The sequence below is a fragment of the Orbicella faveolata genome, unplaced genomic scaffold, assembly GCF_042242905.1.
Source record: "Orbicella faveolata isolate gen_17 unplaced genomic scaffold, um_ofav_v1 contig_48, whole genome shotgun sequence".
NCBI lineage: Eukaryota > Metazoa > Cnidaria > Anthozoa > Scleractinia > Merulinidae > Orbicella > Orbicella faveolata.
Window position 1 is genome coordinate 7,835,338 of NW_028301578.1, and position 18,455 is coordinate 7,853,792.

General features: G+C 39.3%; 1 protein-coding gene and 1 long non-coding RNA gene across 2 annotated transcripts in view; both read right to left on the minus strand.

Moving 5' to 3' along the window:
* LOC149096332 (uncharacterized) overlaps positions 1-15,664 on the minus strand; it is a 37,145-nt gene extending 21,481 nt beyond the window's left edge. Inside the window, exon 1 of the long non-coding RNA XR_016204641.1 lies at positions 15,217-15,664. This is a non-coding gene — a long non-coding RNA (uncharacterized LOC149096332). The remainder of the gene's footprint in view (positions 1-15,216) is intronic.
* Positions 714-2,229, minus strand: LOC149096334 (uncharacterized). The gene has a single exon (XM_089281351.1). The coding sequence runs from the start codon at positions 2,083-2,085 to the stop codon at positions 1,009-1,011; it is 1,077 nt and encodes a 358-aa protein (XP_089137477.1). The 5' UTR covers positions 2,086-2,229; the 3' UTR covers positions 714-1,008.
* Positions 15,665-18,455: the final 2,791 nt, after the last annotated feature.

Here is an 18,455-nt window from a genome sequence, read left to right on the forward strand (position 1 = left end):
GTTCTAAGAACACTCTGCAATTAATTATGCCATTACTTCATATGAACATTATCAGAAGGGGGAAGGGGGGGTGCAAAAACTTAACTCCCACAGCAGCAACCTTGTACAACTTTTCCTCAAACAATGAAATAAGAAAAGAAATGCCTGGTAAACGATTTGAAATTCCAGTTTGTTACATTTGTTATTTCTTGAAAAGACTAAACCCACAAATCTGACAGCAAAAAAAATGAAACACCAATGTTTTGCAATTAAATTACAGGAAAACCTGAGAACATTTAAGTTTTTGACATAACTCAGTTGTGCCCCCAGTCCATAAACTTCCTCAAAACAAATAGAATGGATGCTTCATTTTGTAAAGCCTACAATCAGCATGGCTTAAAAATTCTTCAAACTGACATGTATTAAGCTTAACTAATGGCCAGGGTGGGAGGCGCAGTGGCCTAATGGTTAGTGTGCTGGACTCCAGATTGGGCAGTCCGGGTTGAAGCCCTGGCTGGGGCACTGTGTTGTGTTCTTGGGCAAGATACTTTACTCTCGTAGAGCCTCTCTCCACCCAGGTGTATAAATGGGTATCGGCGAATTTACTGCTTGGGGGTAACCCTGCGATGGACTAGTATCCCATCCGGGGGGGAGTAGAAATACTCCTAGTCCCTTCATGCTACAGAAACCGAGATCAGCTCCGGCCTGATGGGCCACTAGGCTCGTATACAGACTTTCTTTTTTACTGATGACCAGGGGGTAACTCTCCTGGGTAACTCCCATATGAAAGGAATAAGGCTGCTTGTCTGTAATAAACCATGCCCTTAAAGAAGACAAATCCGGATGTTGCTTGAACTTAATTTGATCTTTGTTTGCAATCCTAAAAAATAGCTGAAAATATTTGTGGTTTATCACCAATTGAGACAACATCCAAGACTTGCACCCTACTGTACATGCAAGTGAGATGACAAGCATTCCAATCAATTTCATATGGGAGTCCCCAGGTACTGATTGATTAAAAATAATATCTTAAATAAAGTAACCCTGTAATGAAGGCGGTTCGACACCAAAGAACGAGGAAGTATTTGACCCATAAAGACATGAGTGGGCATTTCTTAATAAGGCACAAATAATATACATTTTGCCTACGGCACTGAGTCCAACTTTGAGATCCCTTTTGAAATCTAAAAAAGTAAAGTATTGCAAAATGTCTCCAAATACCCACTCCACAGCTGTTCTTACTTTACTCATGGACAAATTATATTGTTGCTGCTGCGGTGTTAAGGCATTGCCTTTAAATGGTCCCTGAAGGTGGACTCTCAGTGGGTATGCAGGGTCCCCATACACACAGAGTGGTTGGCCAGTTGGGGAAACACAGTGGTTTTCTAACATCGGTAGAAGGCCAGACATCGCCAACATCCCACTGTCGTGTCTTCTTCCCTCGACGGGACCAAAAAGGTTTGCGATAAGTCCATTGGGCGCAACAACACTCTGAAACTTAATTGCGTGGACTCTTTTGTGCCCATTGTAAAGTACTCTTTGATTTTCGCCAGGCCTACAGACTGGTCGAACCGTCCCATCTATAAATCCCCAACAGTTGTCAAGGGCCGCTCCTTTCCGGTAGATTGCTTCAGAGAATTGAGCCAGTTGTGCTTGAGACAGCCACGGTTGGTTCAGATGTGAGAGTAAACGTCCAAACTGCACATGAAGCAAATCCATCGCTTCTCCCACCACCATGCTCAACTGGGGAACAGGTCTTCCGAAACGCGGTACAAGGTCTTCGTATCTACACGGATACGCAAATCGACGTAAAAGCATACACAGTGCTTCATCGCTGTACACGGAAAAACGATTTGGGCAAGTGATTTTGTCCGGAAGATTAAACACATCGACTAAAGCGTATATGTCATGTTTCAAAAAGCGAAATTCGCTTTTGCACTCGTCGTCGGAAAGACTGTCAAGATCAAATTTGTCGTATTTCCAGTACGGGATTTCGAGGTTCTTCGAAGTGTTCACATCGTAAAGCAACAGTAGTTCTTCGTCATCAATCAAATTCAGGTCATTAGCGAGTAAAAGTGCTTCTCTTGCTTCCCTAAATGTAGCCATTTTAGCTTCAAGTCATCTCCATGTCGTGTTGTGTTGCGTAAGGTTTGTTTACGTTTAGGACGGCAACATCATTGCTCGCGTGCTCAGCCCAGTCCTCGCGCGATCTGAGGTCGCCGTCCACATCGAACCGTCCTGTTGCGTAAGGTCTCTAACAGCGTGAAATGACCACGACCGCTAGGTTTTCGCATTTCCTTTCCTTTCCTCTCCTATCCCGACTTTACACATTTAATTTAAGGAAGAGAGTATAACCTAGATCATAATATCTTTTTTTGAGCATGTTTTTAGACCGATATGTGTCCTGAAAAGATGAAGACAAATTGGAAATTCCGAAGGTAAAGATAATATTAAGCGTCACTGTCGTAAATACGATGAAAGTGACTTTAGGAATGGACCACTAGAAAAGTGATTGGGGAGGGGGGTGGGACGTTTTCAGCTTGCAGGAATTTTTTTTTTTTTTTTTTTTTTTTACGTCTACTGCCTCTGTAGGATTTTTTTTAGGGGTCAAGTCCTCCGGACCAACTTTTTTTTTTTTGTAGGGAGGGATGGGGGAGGGGGGGGGGGGGGTTGGGGCGGGATTCTCTTCTGCCGCAATGTTCATCTTGGCCTCCCCACACTCTGAATGTCTGGAACAGGCTTAATATAAATACTTCTTACGTTACACATAGTCTTTTTGCTTTACTGCCAAAATATCAATGGTTTATCATTTATTAAGATGTTTTTAAGATTGTTTAGGGTTATTTAATTATCATTTACTGTTATTCTTGAATATTAGATACACTTCTTACATGACAGTTGTCTGTTTATAAAGAGAATGACTCAGATTGTGAGTTCGACATGTATGAAGAAAAACTAAGGAAAACTGAGGATATTCTTTAGGTTTCCAATGCTAGGCACAATCTTGCCGTTCAGAAGTTTTGGCTTTTTATATATATATATATATATATATATATATATATATATATATATATATATATATATATATATAGACTTGAGTTTCAACTAAACTTGGAGTTTGCGTTTCATCTACATTAATTTTATAAATATAAAATTAATAGCAGAGCACCATACTCATCGGAACCAATAAATTGCTTTTCTCATGGTTATCATGGCGAGCGGTATTGCTCGTGGGCGCGTACGCACGACGACGACGACGACGACATAGCGCCACATGGCGGCCATACTCCAGCTATTAAATAGGTCATCCAAGGCATGAAGTCCTGGTTTATAGTGATCTGTACATCTTTGATATCGGACATCCATGTTTTAGTCAATTCACAGCTGTCAAAACAAAGTTTCTGCTGACCAGTATCATGTTAAAATTTCGCGGGCTCAGTTTTAGAGCTTATCGAGTGCACATGTTTTCTGAGGTTGACTACAGCCCAGGCACTGGTTTTCGAACGGATCACAGGTTCAAGTCAGGTTATTACTCTTGGGTAATAGAAGGGATTGGTACGTACAATGGCAAATTTTAAGCACGCTTTTCTTCTAAGGTATTCCTTGCACAATCATCCCTTTGAAAGTCCCTGATATATTGCTACAACCTTGGGTATGCTTTTTTGGTTAAGTTTTAAGGAGAAAAAATAGTGAAACCACACGCTCACAATGGATCAGTTGTTAAGTTTCTGGCCCAAGAAAAACAAATACTTTTTTCCTTTATGGTTAACTTATTGTAATCAGGAGCTCGCTTTTAGGTTTGGCTACATCTATATATGTAATACATTATAGTATGAGAAGTTCATTTACATCATAACAAAGGACACAGACTTGCCTTTACAACAGCTTTTCACAAACGTACTCAGAATGTGATAACAAGAAACCACTTGGTGTGGCAGTTTTCCCAACGCACTTCCCTTACAATTTTTCTCCCAGAGGCCATCATTGTGGTGCCAAACTCTATTTATCAATGTGGCCCCATTATAATGACCTCTCCTCGAGAAAGTCAAACCACATAGGCGGTAACTGTTTGAAAAAAGCATTATATTGTTCTGTAACGTGCTGCTTAACGTGCATTGCTTCTTTATACCACACAACTCTGACATAAAAACAACGCAAACGGAAAACTTACAACACCCACCATTCATTCGACAATTCAACTCTGTCAGGAGGCTAATTTGCCTCATTTATAATTCCCTGACAGGCAAAGATGTCCGAGGATAATAGTAGGAATGGTGGAGTCCCCCTGAGAAATGTTCGCTTGGTGTTATTTCGTTTCCCACCGCAATAAGCCTGAACGGTCTGCCCGTAGAAACAATGAAAACACTGTCAACTCGTGAATGTACACTAAAGTGTCAAATGACCTCAAAAAAGTGAGCCATACAATGCGTTTAATTCTGTACAAAACAAGTGCCAAGGAAATGATTTGCACCTGGAGGGACTACGTTTATCCTGTGGCCACACTGAGTTGTCTATACTGATCAGAGCACATTCACTGAGTCAAAGACTCCTGAAGGAATCGTGGTGGGATTCCAGGATTACTATTAAATTAAAGAAATGGATTGTGACATGAAGCTTTATTGCTTAATTACTCAGTGTTAAAACAATGCCCCCATATAAAATATTCTAAATTCAATGTAATACATAAAATACGAGGAGTGTTCATTGGGAAAACACTAATACTAAATTAGGAGCAGCTGGGTTTCTATTTTTAATGACTTTGAGGTGTTTGGATACCTGATGAAACACTCGATAGCTTCTCAAATCATTCAACAATTCTTGGAGGAATTCTAAGCAAAAATCCACCAGGTTTTCTGATAAATAGGATCACATTTGCAAACCTCCTACACCGTGGTGATCTCCCGTACAGTAGTAATTTCCCAAAGTGGTGTTTTCTTTTCGTGAGTTATTAATGAATGTGGGAATTACAGAAAAAAATCCTAGATAAATTAAACAATCACGTGCATGATTTAGAAAATAATTAAATAAATGTACAACTGTGTTGTAACTCTCTTGGTTCTAGCTGGACAATGGCGTGATTGGCAGTTGCTGGTGTATGCTGTCTCCAAAGAAGAATAAGTCTACACACAAAAAGGTCTTCCTCATTCCCCCCCAAAAAACTTGGGCTGTCTGTGTTACATTACGTCGGCCAGGAAACAGCTTCATCCATTCACACTTCCCTTCAGCGAAGCCGTCATTGTCAACATGTGGCCAATTCTGATGAGGGTTGTGCAATACGGTTCTGGTGATGTCTGCATATATTGAAAGAAATTGCCATGCTTCTTCATCAGGACATAGAAGATCAACAAGAAGTTGTCGATGGGGCTTGTATTCACAAGAATCACCTGGCCTTGACATGGCACTGTCATTGTACCACCCCAGGGGAGGACATTCAAGATAAAAGGTGAACCATCGATTTCACTCTTCTTATCCAGAGCCACATGCATTTTCTGATGAGCGGCTTGCTGTGGTCTTTGCTTCCTGCCAACACTTTGAAAGCAATAAAACTGCTTCTTGATCTCCTGAATCTTATTAACCTTAGTAAATTGCTTCTTTTCATAGTCCTTACGTGAAAGTTTAAAATTTCTGAGCAGATACAGGTCAAGTTGAGACACATAAAGATTCCGCAGTTTATTGGTGCAGATTAGCTTCTCCCAGTCTAAATCATCATATGTTTTTCCCTTTTCAGTTGCTCGGGCACTTGCATTGGCTATTCTAGAAATGAATGTCTTAACTTGTGCATTATGGCGCAATTTTATCTCATTCGCCACTGCTTTTCTGAAATCTTCACCTGTATATTTTAGGACAAACTCATTTACATTTGCTAGCATCTTGGCAAGAGTGTTACTTGCATCTACAGCCGAATGGACAGACCCTGGTTCGTCTGTACAGTTCTCATCCCTTAGCTGTAAGTCTGGTTGGCCACAAGAGGAAATAAGCTCTGCTAGCTGTTTTCGTGGACAGAAGTCATCTCTTTCTGTTCCAGGCACCCAAAACATGCTCTTTCTTAAGGCCAAACTTCTCTGTTATTTTTCCGTAGGAAACGTATACCTCTTATTAACCAGTTCGAGGTCCGTACTGTAAGTTACGGACCGAGTTTTTTCCCCTTCGATTTATAGCCCAAGCGCGACGCGCGCGTGTCATAAATCGAAGGGGAAAAAAACAGGATCCGTAACTTTCAGTACGGACCGAGAAGACGAGGTCAGTAAGATATTTATTATATCGCTACTGTCTGTTTGACGGGTTCGGAAACGATTTCTATTCACGCGAACTCGGAAAGGCTTTAAATTTCTGACGCACCTTGAAAGTAAAACGAGTCAGTTGGAAACAGTTTTTAAGTCGTTCGCACGCTTTATTACATAATTTAGAGTATAAGAAAGTTTTAAACTTTCACTTGCTATAAAAGTTAAGAACACTTATCGATGAATCACGAAACAGTTTGGCAACAAAACCAACTTTAAATCTAAGCGGGCCGTACAGGAGAGTACGGCCCGCTAAATTGACCAATCACAGCGTGCGTACTAACTGAGAGATATAATAATATTAGGTAATACATAGTGGAATTCCGCTTCTTAAGAATAGTCTGGGACTGGTGGCTGAACAAGAGCTGATGGTATCCCACTCCACCCATCAGAAAACACTTCTGTATTCTCAATTGATGAGTGAAATGCACAGATTCTGCCATTCTTTGTCTGACACCCAGTTCTTATTCCTTCAAATCCATTGTCATAAAGAAAGTAGTGGTCATCAAAAAATTTCTCACAAACATATAATAATTCTTGCTTACACACTTTTCAAGTAACACTGCAGAACTTGCACTTGTACAGTTAATCATATATTGATCATCAAAGAAGAACTTTCTATAATCTTCATACCAAGGACTGAAAGCAAGTACGGATGTTCCTATTCATCGTTTTCCCTGGAACCGTTTCTTTACCTCCTCAGCACAATCCTTTGCAATCTTCTTCTCCTCTTCGTTCTGTAATCTCTGTAAGTTATCATTATTTAGCTCAGTCAGTCTAAATTTGCCATCATCATCTACAATTGACGTATGAGGTACAGGCATGGACCTTCCATCACCCAAACACTCATTGAGACACCGCATCACTTTCTCCACAATGTGAGATAAGGAGTAACTTGTGGCATAATGAAATCTGCTTTGAAGATCTAAGTAGTTGATCATAAAATTAAATATTCCGTCGTTCGTATCTGGGCCATTTGTTTATCACTTGAAACACCTGGACCGGCAACAGAAGTTTAGATGTCAAGGGACTGTAGTAAAATAGATTCCAAACAATGTGATCATGCAACATTTTCTGGTTTTATTAGTAATATTACAACTGGAATTTGAAAGGTCAATAACAAATCAAGTCTCTTGTCAAAAAGCCCTATTCCATTATGGCTTTTAATAGAAACAACTCTGACTCGCGAAGTTGGTCATTGCATTGAACATGGGTATAAACTTAAAATTAACAAGCTACTTTTCTTGTTAGAGCTGTCCATATATTAAAACAGCCAGGGATGTGACAGAAAAACATGGCAGAAGCAATGCTAGAAACAATAAGAAAATACTTGGAGTCCTCAAAAAGCAACAGATTACTGTTACACCCAAAAGGTATACAATTCTAGCTTTAAGGTCCATGAATTAAAACCCCATTAAAATGTCAAGGCCGCAATGTACTTGGCCCACATTGTAGATTGCATTTTATATGAAAATATCTAAGTCTTTTAGTATTTGATAACAGGCCTTATCCTCAGTTACACAATAACTGTACAGCAAAGAAAACTGCTGAATTGAGTTTTAATTTAGGGATCTACCTGTGCCTAGGAAGACCAATTCTTTTCATTCCTTTACGAATGTCTTGGCAAAGTTTCTTGGCTGTCTCATAATTAGCAAGCAGATTGTCCCACGCTTAGCTGTCAAGCTTTGATTCTAAAAGGCAAATTTGTATCCATGCTAAGACAAAATAGTCCACGGGCCAGGACCCCAGAAAATAACATTTCGGTACGACTCAGGGAGAGTAATACATACATTTTGGAAAACTGCAATTACTCTAGTTTCATGTTATGTATGATAGCAATGCTAAATGAGTAGCTTAATAGGATTTATCACGTGACAAAGTGACGTCACTCATTTCTACAGAATCATCAGGATACAAGCAATGACTGCTTAAGAGTAGTATTTCCCTGCTTAATAGCCATACGTAAAAGGTACTTTATATGTGACAATGACGGAAATTTCTGCCAGATGAATTTTTAAACACCTAGTTAAAACTTACATGAGCTTTAAGGATTTTGTTTTCATGGAAACACTGAAAAATATTTAAATTTCAATTAAAAAAAAAAAATTAAGTACCTTTTAATGCGTTGATCTCGCAGAATTTTCGCCAAACGGAAGCAGAAGAAAATAAGTGATTCACAACCAATGATTTGGTGAGATGCAATTGCTACCAAGACAGTGGTTCTGAATTAAGAGGCTGTCCGTGTTACACCCTTAACTCAGACGAAAACAACGTTTTATTAAAGCACAAACTCCGTACTTTTGGTATAATCTCCGAGCACATGTTTTTCACTCTCCAAAACCAAATCCCAGCATACATTGCGGTACGGGAGCTCATAGTCACACACTCAACATAACATGTCACGCACCCTACATCCGCCTAAGAATCGACCACTTGATTCGGATCAAAGTTTCGATTTCCTTCAAAATTTCTCCACGAAACGAGGTTTCTATAAGGTAAAAGAAAATGCATTTCTTTGGTTTTTATTCTTGATAATAGTCGAGATTTTGAGGAGAATGTGATCGATACCCGAAATCCTCAAATTGGGCCTTTCACGAAGCCGAAATTAGCCCTCATTGGGATGCTTGCTGCCGAGCGTATATTTATCGTACGAAGATAAGAATTACACCACCATTAGATACATCATTGCACTTAAAACAAATGGTAAAATCAAACCTGAGTATGGAAAATTACTAACATTGTAATCACTTAAACAGGACAATGTCAACGCCATTTTAAAGAAGCGGGCCAAGTGGCGTAGTGAAAAGCGATATTTCTCATAATTCTGACTTATTCGGAGAACCTATTGTATTGTTCTGAAAAGTATTAAGATAGACCCTTGAAACCATGGAATAAAATTTATTGGCACTGGAGTATATGAAAGGATAGCTACGGAGTAAATTGTCTTAAATTCAGCAACTGGTCATCTACGCAAATACGATTTGACGAAGTCGCTGGGGACCGGCCAAATTTGTTCGTTAAATCGAGGGTACGTTATATCGAAAGCCTCGATATAACGAATTTGAGGAGAAACGACCAAAATGTTCGTTACATCGAGGTAGTTAATAATTGATTTGTAACACAAACGACTTCTGTCACGCAATCCAATGCAATTTTCGTCACCCATAAGTGCCGTGTTTTGAGATGCAATTTATTAAGTATGATGGCTTTCAGTATCAATTATTTTCACTTTTGAGCAGACACGCAGCTTTTGCTTACAAAAGAACGACACTTTCTGAGTAGGGATTTAAAAATGTTGCAACATGGAGGTTATACAGAAAATTGTCTATGTAAACAAGGAAACGGGCTTTAGTGTTGTTATGTTGCAATACCAAATATTTCCGGATTTCAAAGAAGATAGAGCAGAGGTTAATTGATGTCGAAATACTATAGTGCCAATGTCTATGGCATATAATAAGCCGTTGACTGAAAGTTTGCTGTCTCCTTACCTCCTTATCGTTATTTCGAGGTTCTATTCCATACGTTTTACTGTAACTTTGGCCGGGACGTAGAATATCGTTCGTTATATCGAGGACTTCGTTAAATAGAGGTTCGTCAAATCGAGGTTCCAATGTAGCACGACCACTACGCTAAGTACATAAATTTCAATTTTTTTGTCTTATTCAGAAACGAAGATGACCTGGTATCACAGCTAAGGAAGAAAATTTAAAATGTCACCTTTAAATTTCCACCGCTTTACGTTCATGGCATCATGACATGATTTCAACTTTTTCGGCTATCAGTCCATTGTTACGACCAGCACAGGGAGCAGGGTTCGATTCCTCAGTCTTGTGTGACTGTCATCTCAAAATATGTTTCTAATTAGTTCCGTGAAATGAGTGTAGGTAATCGAATCAACAATTTCTCCGGTTAACGAATGCACCGGTAGCGTCAAAAGTAAAAAGTAAATCGAGTAATTACGTTTGAAATACCAGTCGCCATGTTTGTTCGCTTCAAGAACTGCCGCTGACCGTATCAACAAACTTCGTAACTGAGCAATTAAATGGATAATCGATAAAAAAAGTGCTTGCGAAGCAGTTATGCTAGCAAGATTATGTCAGTGAAGAAAACTTGCTCTTTTTCTGTGACCCTAAACGAGCATTGCGGGCCAAAAAGAGGCGAAGAAAATATAATTTTTCTCTGCGAATGTGTTGGGGAAATTAGTAATCACCTTCGCAGATGTCACTTGTCACGCGAGAATGTCACTGAGATCGACCTAATTCTCGCTCGGGCTGGCCTATTTGACCTCGGTGCGAGCAAGGTTAAAGAAATGACTGTGTGTCCAAAACACAGAAACAACCTTGGCAGGTATTAGCAGTCCCCCAGAACCTGTCAATACCAAGAACACGCCGGGAAGTTTAAAAAAATTGAAGAAGGAATTGTAATCAGCTTGAAGACCTCGAAGGAGATTTACACTTTGTTTGGCGAAAAGGCACAAGTGGGGTCCCGTAAGTATAAAATATACTACTTTTCAAAATAAATAATTATTAAGACCTGAAAGCGTACCACTGCAGGAGCACCTAACGACACTTAAACTGGAAATTAAAGATGTGACTTCCCAAGCACTGATTCTGTGCTCCCACGTCAATTACCATTAATAATTAACTTTCCTGGGAAAAAAATATCCGCTCTTCACTGCCAGCAAGACCGACTTTATTTCATAAAACTCCCAGCCAGACATAATGAAAATTTTGAATACCGAGCTAGAGAAATGGCAATTAGCCAAGTAGCCAGCCGGCAGTAAAGAGTAACATTTGAAATGCCAGCAAGCCAATTATAGGCGAAAAAATGTTCTGGTTAGCGTATTGACCCGGATTAAAAACAAACGCATTGTTTAGGATCACTATTCAACAGCCTATTGTCTGTTGACTATTTTGCCGCCATGAGCATAATCTACACTTTGATTATGTTATCACTTAAAAACTTAACAGTACAACTTACCATCTATGTCTTAAGCGGATCGGACAAGGTGTCTCCCAACACGGTCGGTTTTTTTCCAATACTTCAGATGCCTTCCAGGTTCAGCATACGTGTGACAGTTTGGCAGTTTACGTTATGACATCTAAAATGATTCACACTAATGTTTAAAATAAGATCCCTCTAATCCTTCTAGACATTCAGATCAAACTTGCTTTCACCAAAGAAATGCTTGTTGCAAAAATACTTAACAAATAAAGAAGCCTCGACTGTGCTCTATTCTGTTGTAAAGCACGCAGGAAACGGTAGAGCACGAAAGAAGTGTAGAGGAAAACACCAGACGTAGTCGAGTGTTTTTTCCTACTTCTTGAGTGCTCTACCGCTTCCTAAGTGCTTTACAACAGAACAGAGCACAGTCGAAGCTTCTTTATTTGTTTTATGATAAAGAATCAGATAATTTCCCCACGCATTCGGCTGAATTTCAAACCAAACTTTATTTTCCAAACGAGTAAAAGTGGCGCCAGCCGTGCATTGTCCTCTGATAAAGCACGCTAAAATAAGCCAATCACAATCCTTGTTAGAACTGTTCACATAATTTGATTGGGTAACGAAGCGATAGCTGTCAATCACAAACTGGACTTCAGCTAAGCTTTCAGTTTCGAGTAGTTTGAGCGGCTTTCGAGAGAAGAACGATGCCTTCAAAGTTCGCTTTTAAGTTATTTTTTTAAATACGGATCTAAAGGCAGGTAAAGGTTTATAGTCCAGAGGAATCCGGCCGTATTGTAGCCCATGAAAACAAGCACTTTTCTAGTGGAAATTACGAAAAGCGGAGCTCAAAGCTTGTGGATGAAAATGCGAAATGCCGAGTTGAATTGGAAAGGAGCTACAGTTATTTACGGCTTGTAGCCGCATGCAGCAAGATTGCCCGAACTAGCGTAAAAGTTAGAAGGACTTAACGGCTCCCACTGGTTCTACTCCGAGCACAGAAGAGAATATTAGAGCAGGTTTTGCACTGACCACTCGTCGGTTTACTTCGCTGAGATGACCGGAGAACGAGCGTTACTACACTGCATGTAAGTGTTGTTTGCGCAAATGAGCATTTTTAATTGTAAATTTACAAAAATAAAGCTTCTCATCATAAACAGAGACAGTTCAATTGTTGTTTTCTGTCGTTGTTTTACTTCTTAGTATAATTTCTGCCTTCGCAACAAATAAAATGTCTTTATCGAAGCACTGTTTAGGTTGAGAATTTGTTTATTTCGCTACAACTGTACATGTTTTGTCGGCGGGAATCTAGCAAAACTTGTTATTTTAGTACAGTTTTAACACTACTGTTGCTAACAATGGTCTCTGTGAGCCATATTTACTGCAGAAAAATAGCTCGCTTCCACTGCGTTTGTCTGAGTCACAGGGGATGTTTAATTTGGGTCAAATTTGTCAAAATTCCGAAGCAAAAATTTGGAAGCCAACTTACCGTCATCAACACGTGCTCTGTTCTCTGATAGAGCACGCTGTTTCAGCCAATCAGAACGCGCGTTATATGGAAACTTTATTATAATAAACAAGTAGAATTTACGAAATCTCTTGTAGTATATTTTGATGAAAACTTAACTTCGAACGTACATATCAAACATATTTCCAAAAAAACTGCCTCCTGCATTGGGATCTTGAAGAGAAGCAGGTCTTTTGTTCCTTTTGAAACACTCCTATGCATCTATAATGCTTTAGTTCAACCTCATTTCGATTACTGTAGTGTCGTATGGCGGAATTGCGATAAATCTCTTTTCATTAAACTACATAAACTACAGAATCGCGCTGCGCGTATTTTGACCTCTTCTTCATGTGATGCCAATGCAGATGATCTCTTTGTTAGACTTGGCTGGCAAAAACTTAATCTTCAACGAGAATTAAAAACAGCCATAATGGTCTATAAATCTCTTAATGGTCTCGCCCCTGATTATCTCAAATCAATGTTTACTGATCGGAGTGCAATATCTACCAATTCTCTTAGGAATTGTGAGGGCAAACTAGCTGCTCAACTCCCCCGCACCAATTTTCTAAAACAAAAAATAGTTTCAGCTATAGTGGTGCGGTGCTGTGGAACAGCTTACCTACCAATCTGCGGCAAACACAAAATCTTACTAGTTTTAAATCCGGTTGCAGGGGTTTAAATAAGTAAATTAATCACACGGCATTCATGAAAAGCGGGCACTTCGTTATTGTTTTCACTTTTGTGGTTATTAGATTTAATTAGCAGTAGATTAGTATCTTAACAATGTAATTAATGTAATTTTAGTATTTACTTTAAGTCCTGATGTTTTACCCGTGTATAAATAAAGTTAAATAAATAAATAAATAAATAAATAAATGTATTTAATTCAACGCCGAGTTTGTTTTAATCATCTCGTATCCAATACGTACAAATGAATTTTTTTTTTTCTAACTTCTTCAACCGACTGGGTGATGTGGACATTTTCAGTAAGATCTAAAGAAAGAGATGGTATGAAAAGGCGGCAAAATTTGACGAACGTTGTTCACTTTCTGAGTTGAATGAAACATATCACGAAAGCAAGCGAAACAGAGTTTTCTTCCGAAATGTTAATCGCCGACAATCACCTCCAAAGTTGTCTACATCCTGCATGATTCTGGAAAATTGTGATAAACGATCAAAAGTTGGAAGGAGGATCCGTAGGTAGTGGTGTTGCTGAAAATTATTCGCCTAGTGTGTACAAATCAAATGAAGCAAGGGTTGACTTGTTTGCGGAGCTTTCATAATCGAGATTACAAATTGTGTCACTCAGAATTTAGGTCTAAAAGGGCAAGACCCAAATGTTAGGTAATAATTCAAACTTAATGTTCAGCCGAAATTGAAACTGTTTTCACTAAACTGCACCATATTTTGTCGGTATTTTCTGCTGTTCTTCTTCACCCAGTCACCTTTGTTGCACATTTGCAAAACTCTAGCTAGTTAGGTTAATTGTGACATTTTGTGGCTGTCTAGTTAATTCGAGTTTTGATTGGTTCACTGCATTTTCTCTCGTCCTTTGTGATTGGTTAGAGCGGTTGCTTTGGTTGTGGTTTTACAGCACTCAAGCTCAATTCAAAACCATTCTTGACCTTAAAAATCTCGACTTGCTGAGTTGCAGCAGTCTCCATCCAAAGTAACAATTTATCAAAAAAAAGTGTAGACCTGAAATGGCACTGATGGAAGAAAAAGTAAAAATGGAAAGACCAGTAAGGAGATTTTGAATAGGGCAAGAATGTAGCTTGATAAGTAAACGTTTAAAGTTGTTCTTCAATAATATTTTGGGTAATAAAATAGACGATTCTATAAAGGCCTTGAGCTACTTTATTCTTTTTGATATTCGGTATAGTCAGAGATTTAGGTGACAATAATAATTAAATAGTATAATAACGACAATGAATTGTCCAAATGTGGCGATGGTAACACACCATAACATAGAATATCGCTATAATGGGTAGCATCGAGAAAGAATGTAGGTATTTAATTCATGATCAAAGACCTTTTAGACTGCTTAGATGTTTTGTTCTCACTACTGAGCGCAACCACTCATCAACGATTTTCTATGTTATCGTGTGTTACCATCGCCACATTTTGTACAATTCATAGTTCTTATAATACAATCTAATTATCCATGTCACTTAAATCGCTTTTTTTATATATCTCGCACTGTGGAATATTTTCTTTACATTTCCTGATGATGCTGTAAATCGGCGAAACCTTGAAGTAGGAATTCAGCAGCTCAAAGGCCTCAATCGAATCGTCTATGTAACCTGATAAATATGGTGTAACGTTATGCTGCTTGTTGCTCTACAACAAGCCAATCACCCTTCAATGCAACATTATAATTAATCAGGAACTGAAAGGTACCTTGCTAACTACGGCGAAACAAAGTTACGACAACAGGCACAATAAATCGGGGTAATAAAAGAGAACAGTCAGCTGCCGCTAAGAAATAACTCTTTCCAGTTCAGTCACCTTAATAGCATCAAGACTTTATTTCACTACAACAACAAATTGTCATCAACTTCGACTGAGTTAAAAGCTCTTTGTAGCTAGCAAATAGACCAAGAGTGACTTATTCAACAATAAAAAGAAGAAGAGGAAAAAGAAGAAGAACAAGAAGAAGAAGAAGAAGAAGAAGAAGAAGAAAAAGAAGACGAAAAAAATTAAGAAGAAGAAGAAGAATTTCATAACTTTTAGAGCGCTATTTACATTTACTGATCAACAGCGTTGCACAACTTTAAATACTACAATAAACAACCCTTGGACTGCATGCTATACGTTGATGATACTTACATAATATACTAACACAGATAACATGATGCACCGTTACAGAATTCCGAAGCAAACCGTTGGCAAGCAGTAGCTAACTATGCTCGGAATCTAACAAACTTACTGGTAGGTAATATTAACTTGGCTCATTATCCATGTGCTATTGCGAAATTCCATCTTATGAACGATATTCACCCAATGTCATAACCCAATTACATGTAGAGATGTTTTTTCATTACAGTTATACATCTTTTCACTCATTTGTAATGGATAATGCTGGCTCTAATAATCCCCGAGTATGCAATTTCCCTCCTAAAAATTGCCTCTAAGATTTTTATATTCTTTGTCGCCCGCTGATGGCTGTGATTTACTCATGCTAAACAATGCATCAGGAAAAAACCAACGTCCTGGTTGCTGCTGCTGTAGGTAAATTTCATTCGTTGTTGTTGTTTTTGTTGTTGTTGTTTTTTTTCTCTCATTCTTTGATGAACTCCCCCAAAAAATCCAATCAATTTTTTCAGCTGACATTGTACTAGCAAATCAATGAAAAACCGTTATTCCAATGGTGGCATAATGAAACATTGATACAGATATTCCTATACTAGTCTCTATTTGTTGATGGTTAAAGACAAAACGTTTACAAATATTCTACTTGCTATGTTTATCATTTAGGAAAATTTTCAACTACACCTGTCTTGAACCCCCGAAATAATCTTGAACCCCCTAAATGTTTATTCTAAAACAACACGTCCGTTACCAGGTGTGGCGAATGGTACAAAGAAAATTTGGGGTGTCGAAAACTTGTGTTCTGATCTTGAAATCTTGGAAGATTTTTCAATAAGTCGCGAGATACTTTTTTCTGAGTTTTAACTTGTTCAACTGTTTTATTACCTAAGGAATTTTTTCAATAATTTAAATGCATTTTAACTACTAAGCAGTCACATACATTATTTCCAGTTGATATCAGTAGTTTCCAGTTTCCTTATTTTATTGCCATTAGTTTTCCCGCTTTTCACATCATCCCGTTTCATTTTTCGATTCCAACGTCAGGCGGTGGATCCTGGTCACAATGGGGAGACTGGAGTCCTTGCAGGCATACTTGTGGAGGAGGGTCACAAACTCGCACGCGCTCCTGTAGTTCAGCATCAAAGAGTTGCCAAGGAAGCAGCTCCCAGTCACAGCTTTGTGGGACCACAGAGTGTCCAGGTACTTGCTATTGCTATTCCCTGTGGTTACGAGACTCAAATCCCATCTTCCCCTCGATATGTTGTTATTCGCATTTGCCACCTGTTACATGCATGCAATCGCTAGATTAAATGAACAAAAGACGAGTACATTCGAAGTCCAAAGCCCTCACCAGAGAGCTAAGCTTACTTTCTTTTTCCTTTCCTTCCATAGTAAATGGCGGTTGGTCAAACTGGGGACCCTGGGGCGGCTGTAGCCTGAGCTGCGGAAGTGGAGTACAATCACGTACGCGTACTTGCACCAATCCTCCCCCGGCCAATGCTGGAGTCGATTGCCAAGGGGACAGTTCCCTGACCCAAGCTTGTAACACCAATAAATGTCCAGGTACAGGCTGATCAAAACAGTAAACAAGCAAGGAAACACAAGGATTATGACTCTCTCTTGAAAATTATAGCTTGTGCTTTTCAAACGACATTGCAAACCCCCTGGTCACATTTCTTTCTTAGTTAATGGTGGTTGGTCAAATTGGGGAGCCTGGAGCAGTTCCAGTGTCACGTGTGGTGGTGGCGTGCAAAGACGCTCACGACCTTGTACCAACCCTCCTCCGAGGAATGGTGGCGTTGATTGTCAGGGAAATAATTTACATTCCCAAGCTTGCAATATCAACGGATGCCCAGGCTATATATGTATAAAAAAACAAGTAAACGTCGGAAATGTAAAATGTTACTGTAATTTGAAGTGTGTATTTAAAATCATTACGTGAGACGTTTCTTTTATTTCTTAGTCAATGGCGGCTGGTCAGATTGGGGAGTCTGGCGCAGCTGTAGCGTCACCTGTGGTGGTGGTGTTCAAAGACGCTTGCGAACTTGCAGCAACCCTCCTCCCAGTAGTGGTGGTGTTGATTGCCAGGGGAATAACTTACAACCCCAAGTTTGCAATACTAATGGATGCCCAGGTAAGGTCAGTTGCCGAATAAATGAAAGTGATGGATGAAGTATGAATGCGCGAAGCAATTCTGAGGAATTACCTGAAACAGTTTTTGATTACTCACCAATCACAGATATAATTTCCAATGAACATGTAGTTTGCCAATTTCTTTATTATTATGCTCATCAAACAAGCCGTTTTTTCACTTTCTCTTTTTTCATATCACCTAAACGTATTTTTTATTTCCAACATCAGGCGGTGGAACCTGGTCACAATGGGGGGCTTGGAGTCCGTGCAGCCAAACTTGTGGAGGAGGATCACAAACGCGAACGCGTTCCTGCAGCTCGGCACCACAGAGCTGCTCGGGCAACAGCTCCCACTCACGGCTTTGTGGGGCTATAGGGTGTCCAGGTAATTGCTATTGCTATTCACTGTAGTTACTAGACTGTTGAATTGTCATTTTTCTCTCGCTTAATCTAGGCCAAAATCTGTTAGTGCGTGTTTTTATTCAAATTTGGCGCATTTTACATATATACCAACGTTCTATTATATGAACTAAAGACGAGTACATTTAAAGTCCAAAAGCCCTCACGGTGGGTTAAGTTTAATTTTTATCTTCAAGTTCATTTCTTCCATAGTTAAGGGGCATGGTCCAACTGGAATCCCTGGGGTGGCTGTAGCCTGACCTGTGGCAGTGGAATACAAACACGCACGCGAACTTGCACCAATCCTCCCCCAGCAATGGGTGGAGTGGATTGCCAAGGACCTAGTTCCCTGTCCACATTTTGCAACACCATTGGATGTCCAGGTACTTTGTGTTTGACTCATGA

Coding starts and splice junctions, on each gene's coding strand:
- LOC149096334 (XM_089281351.1), bottom strand. CDS start 2,085: ATGGCTACATTTAGGGAAGCAAGAGAAGCACTTTTACTCGCTAATGAC.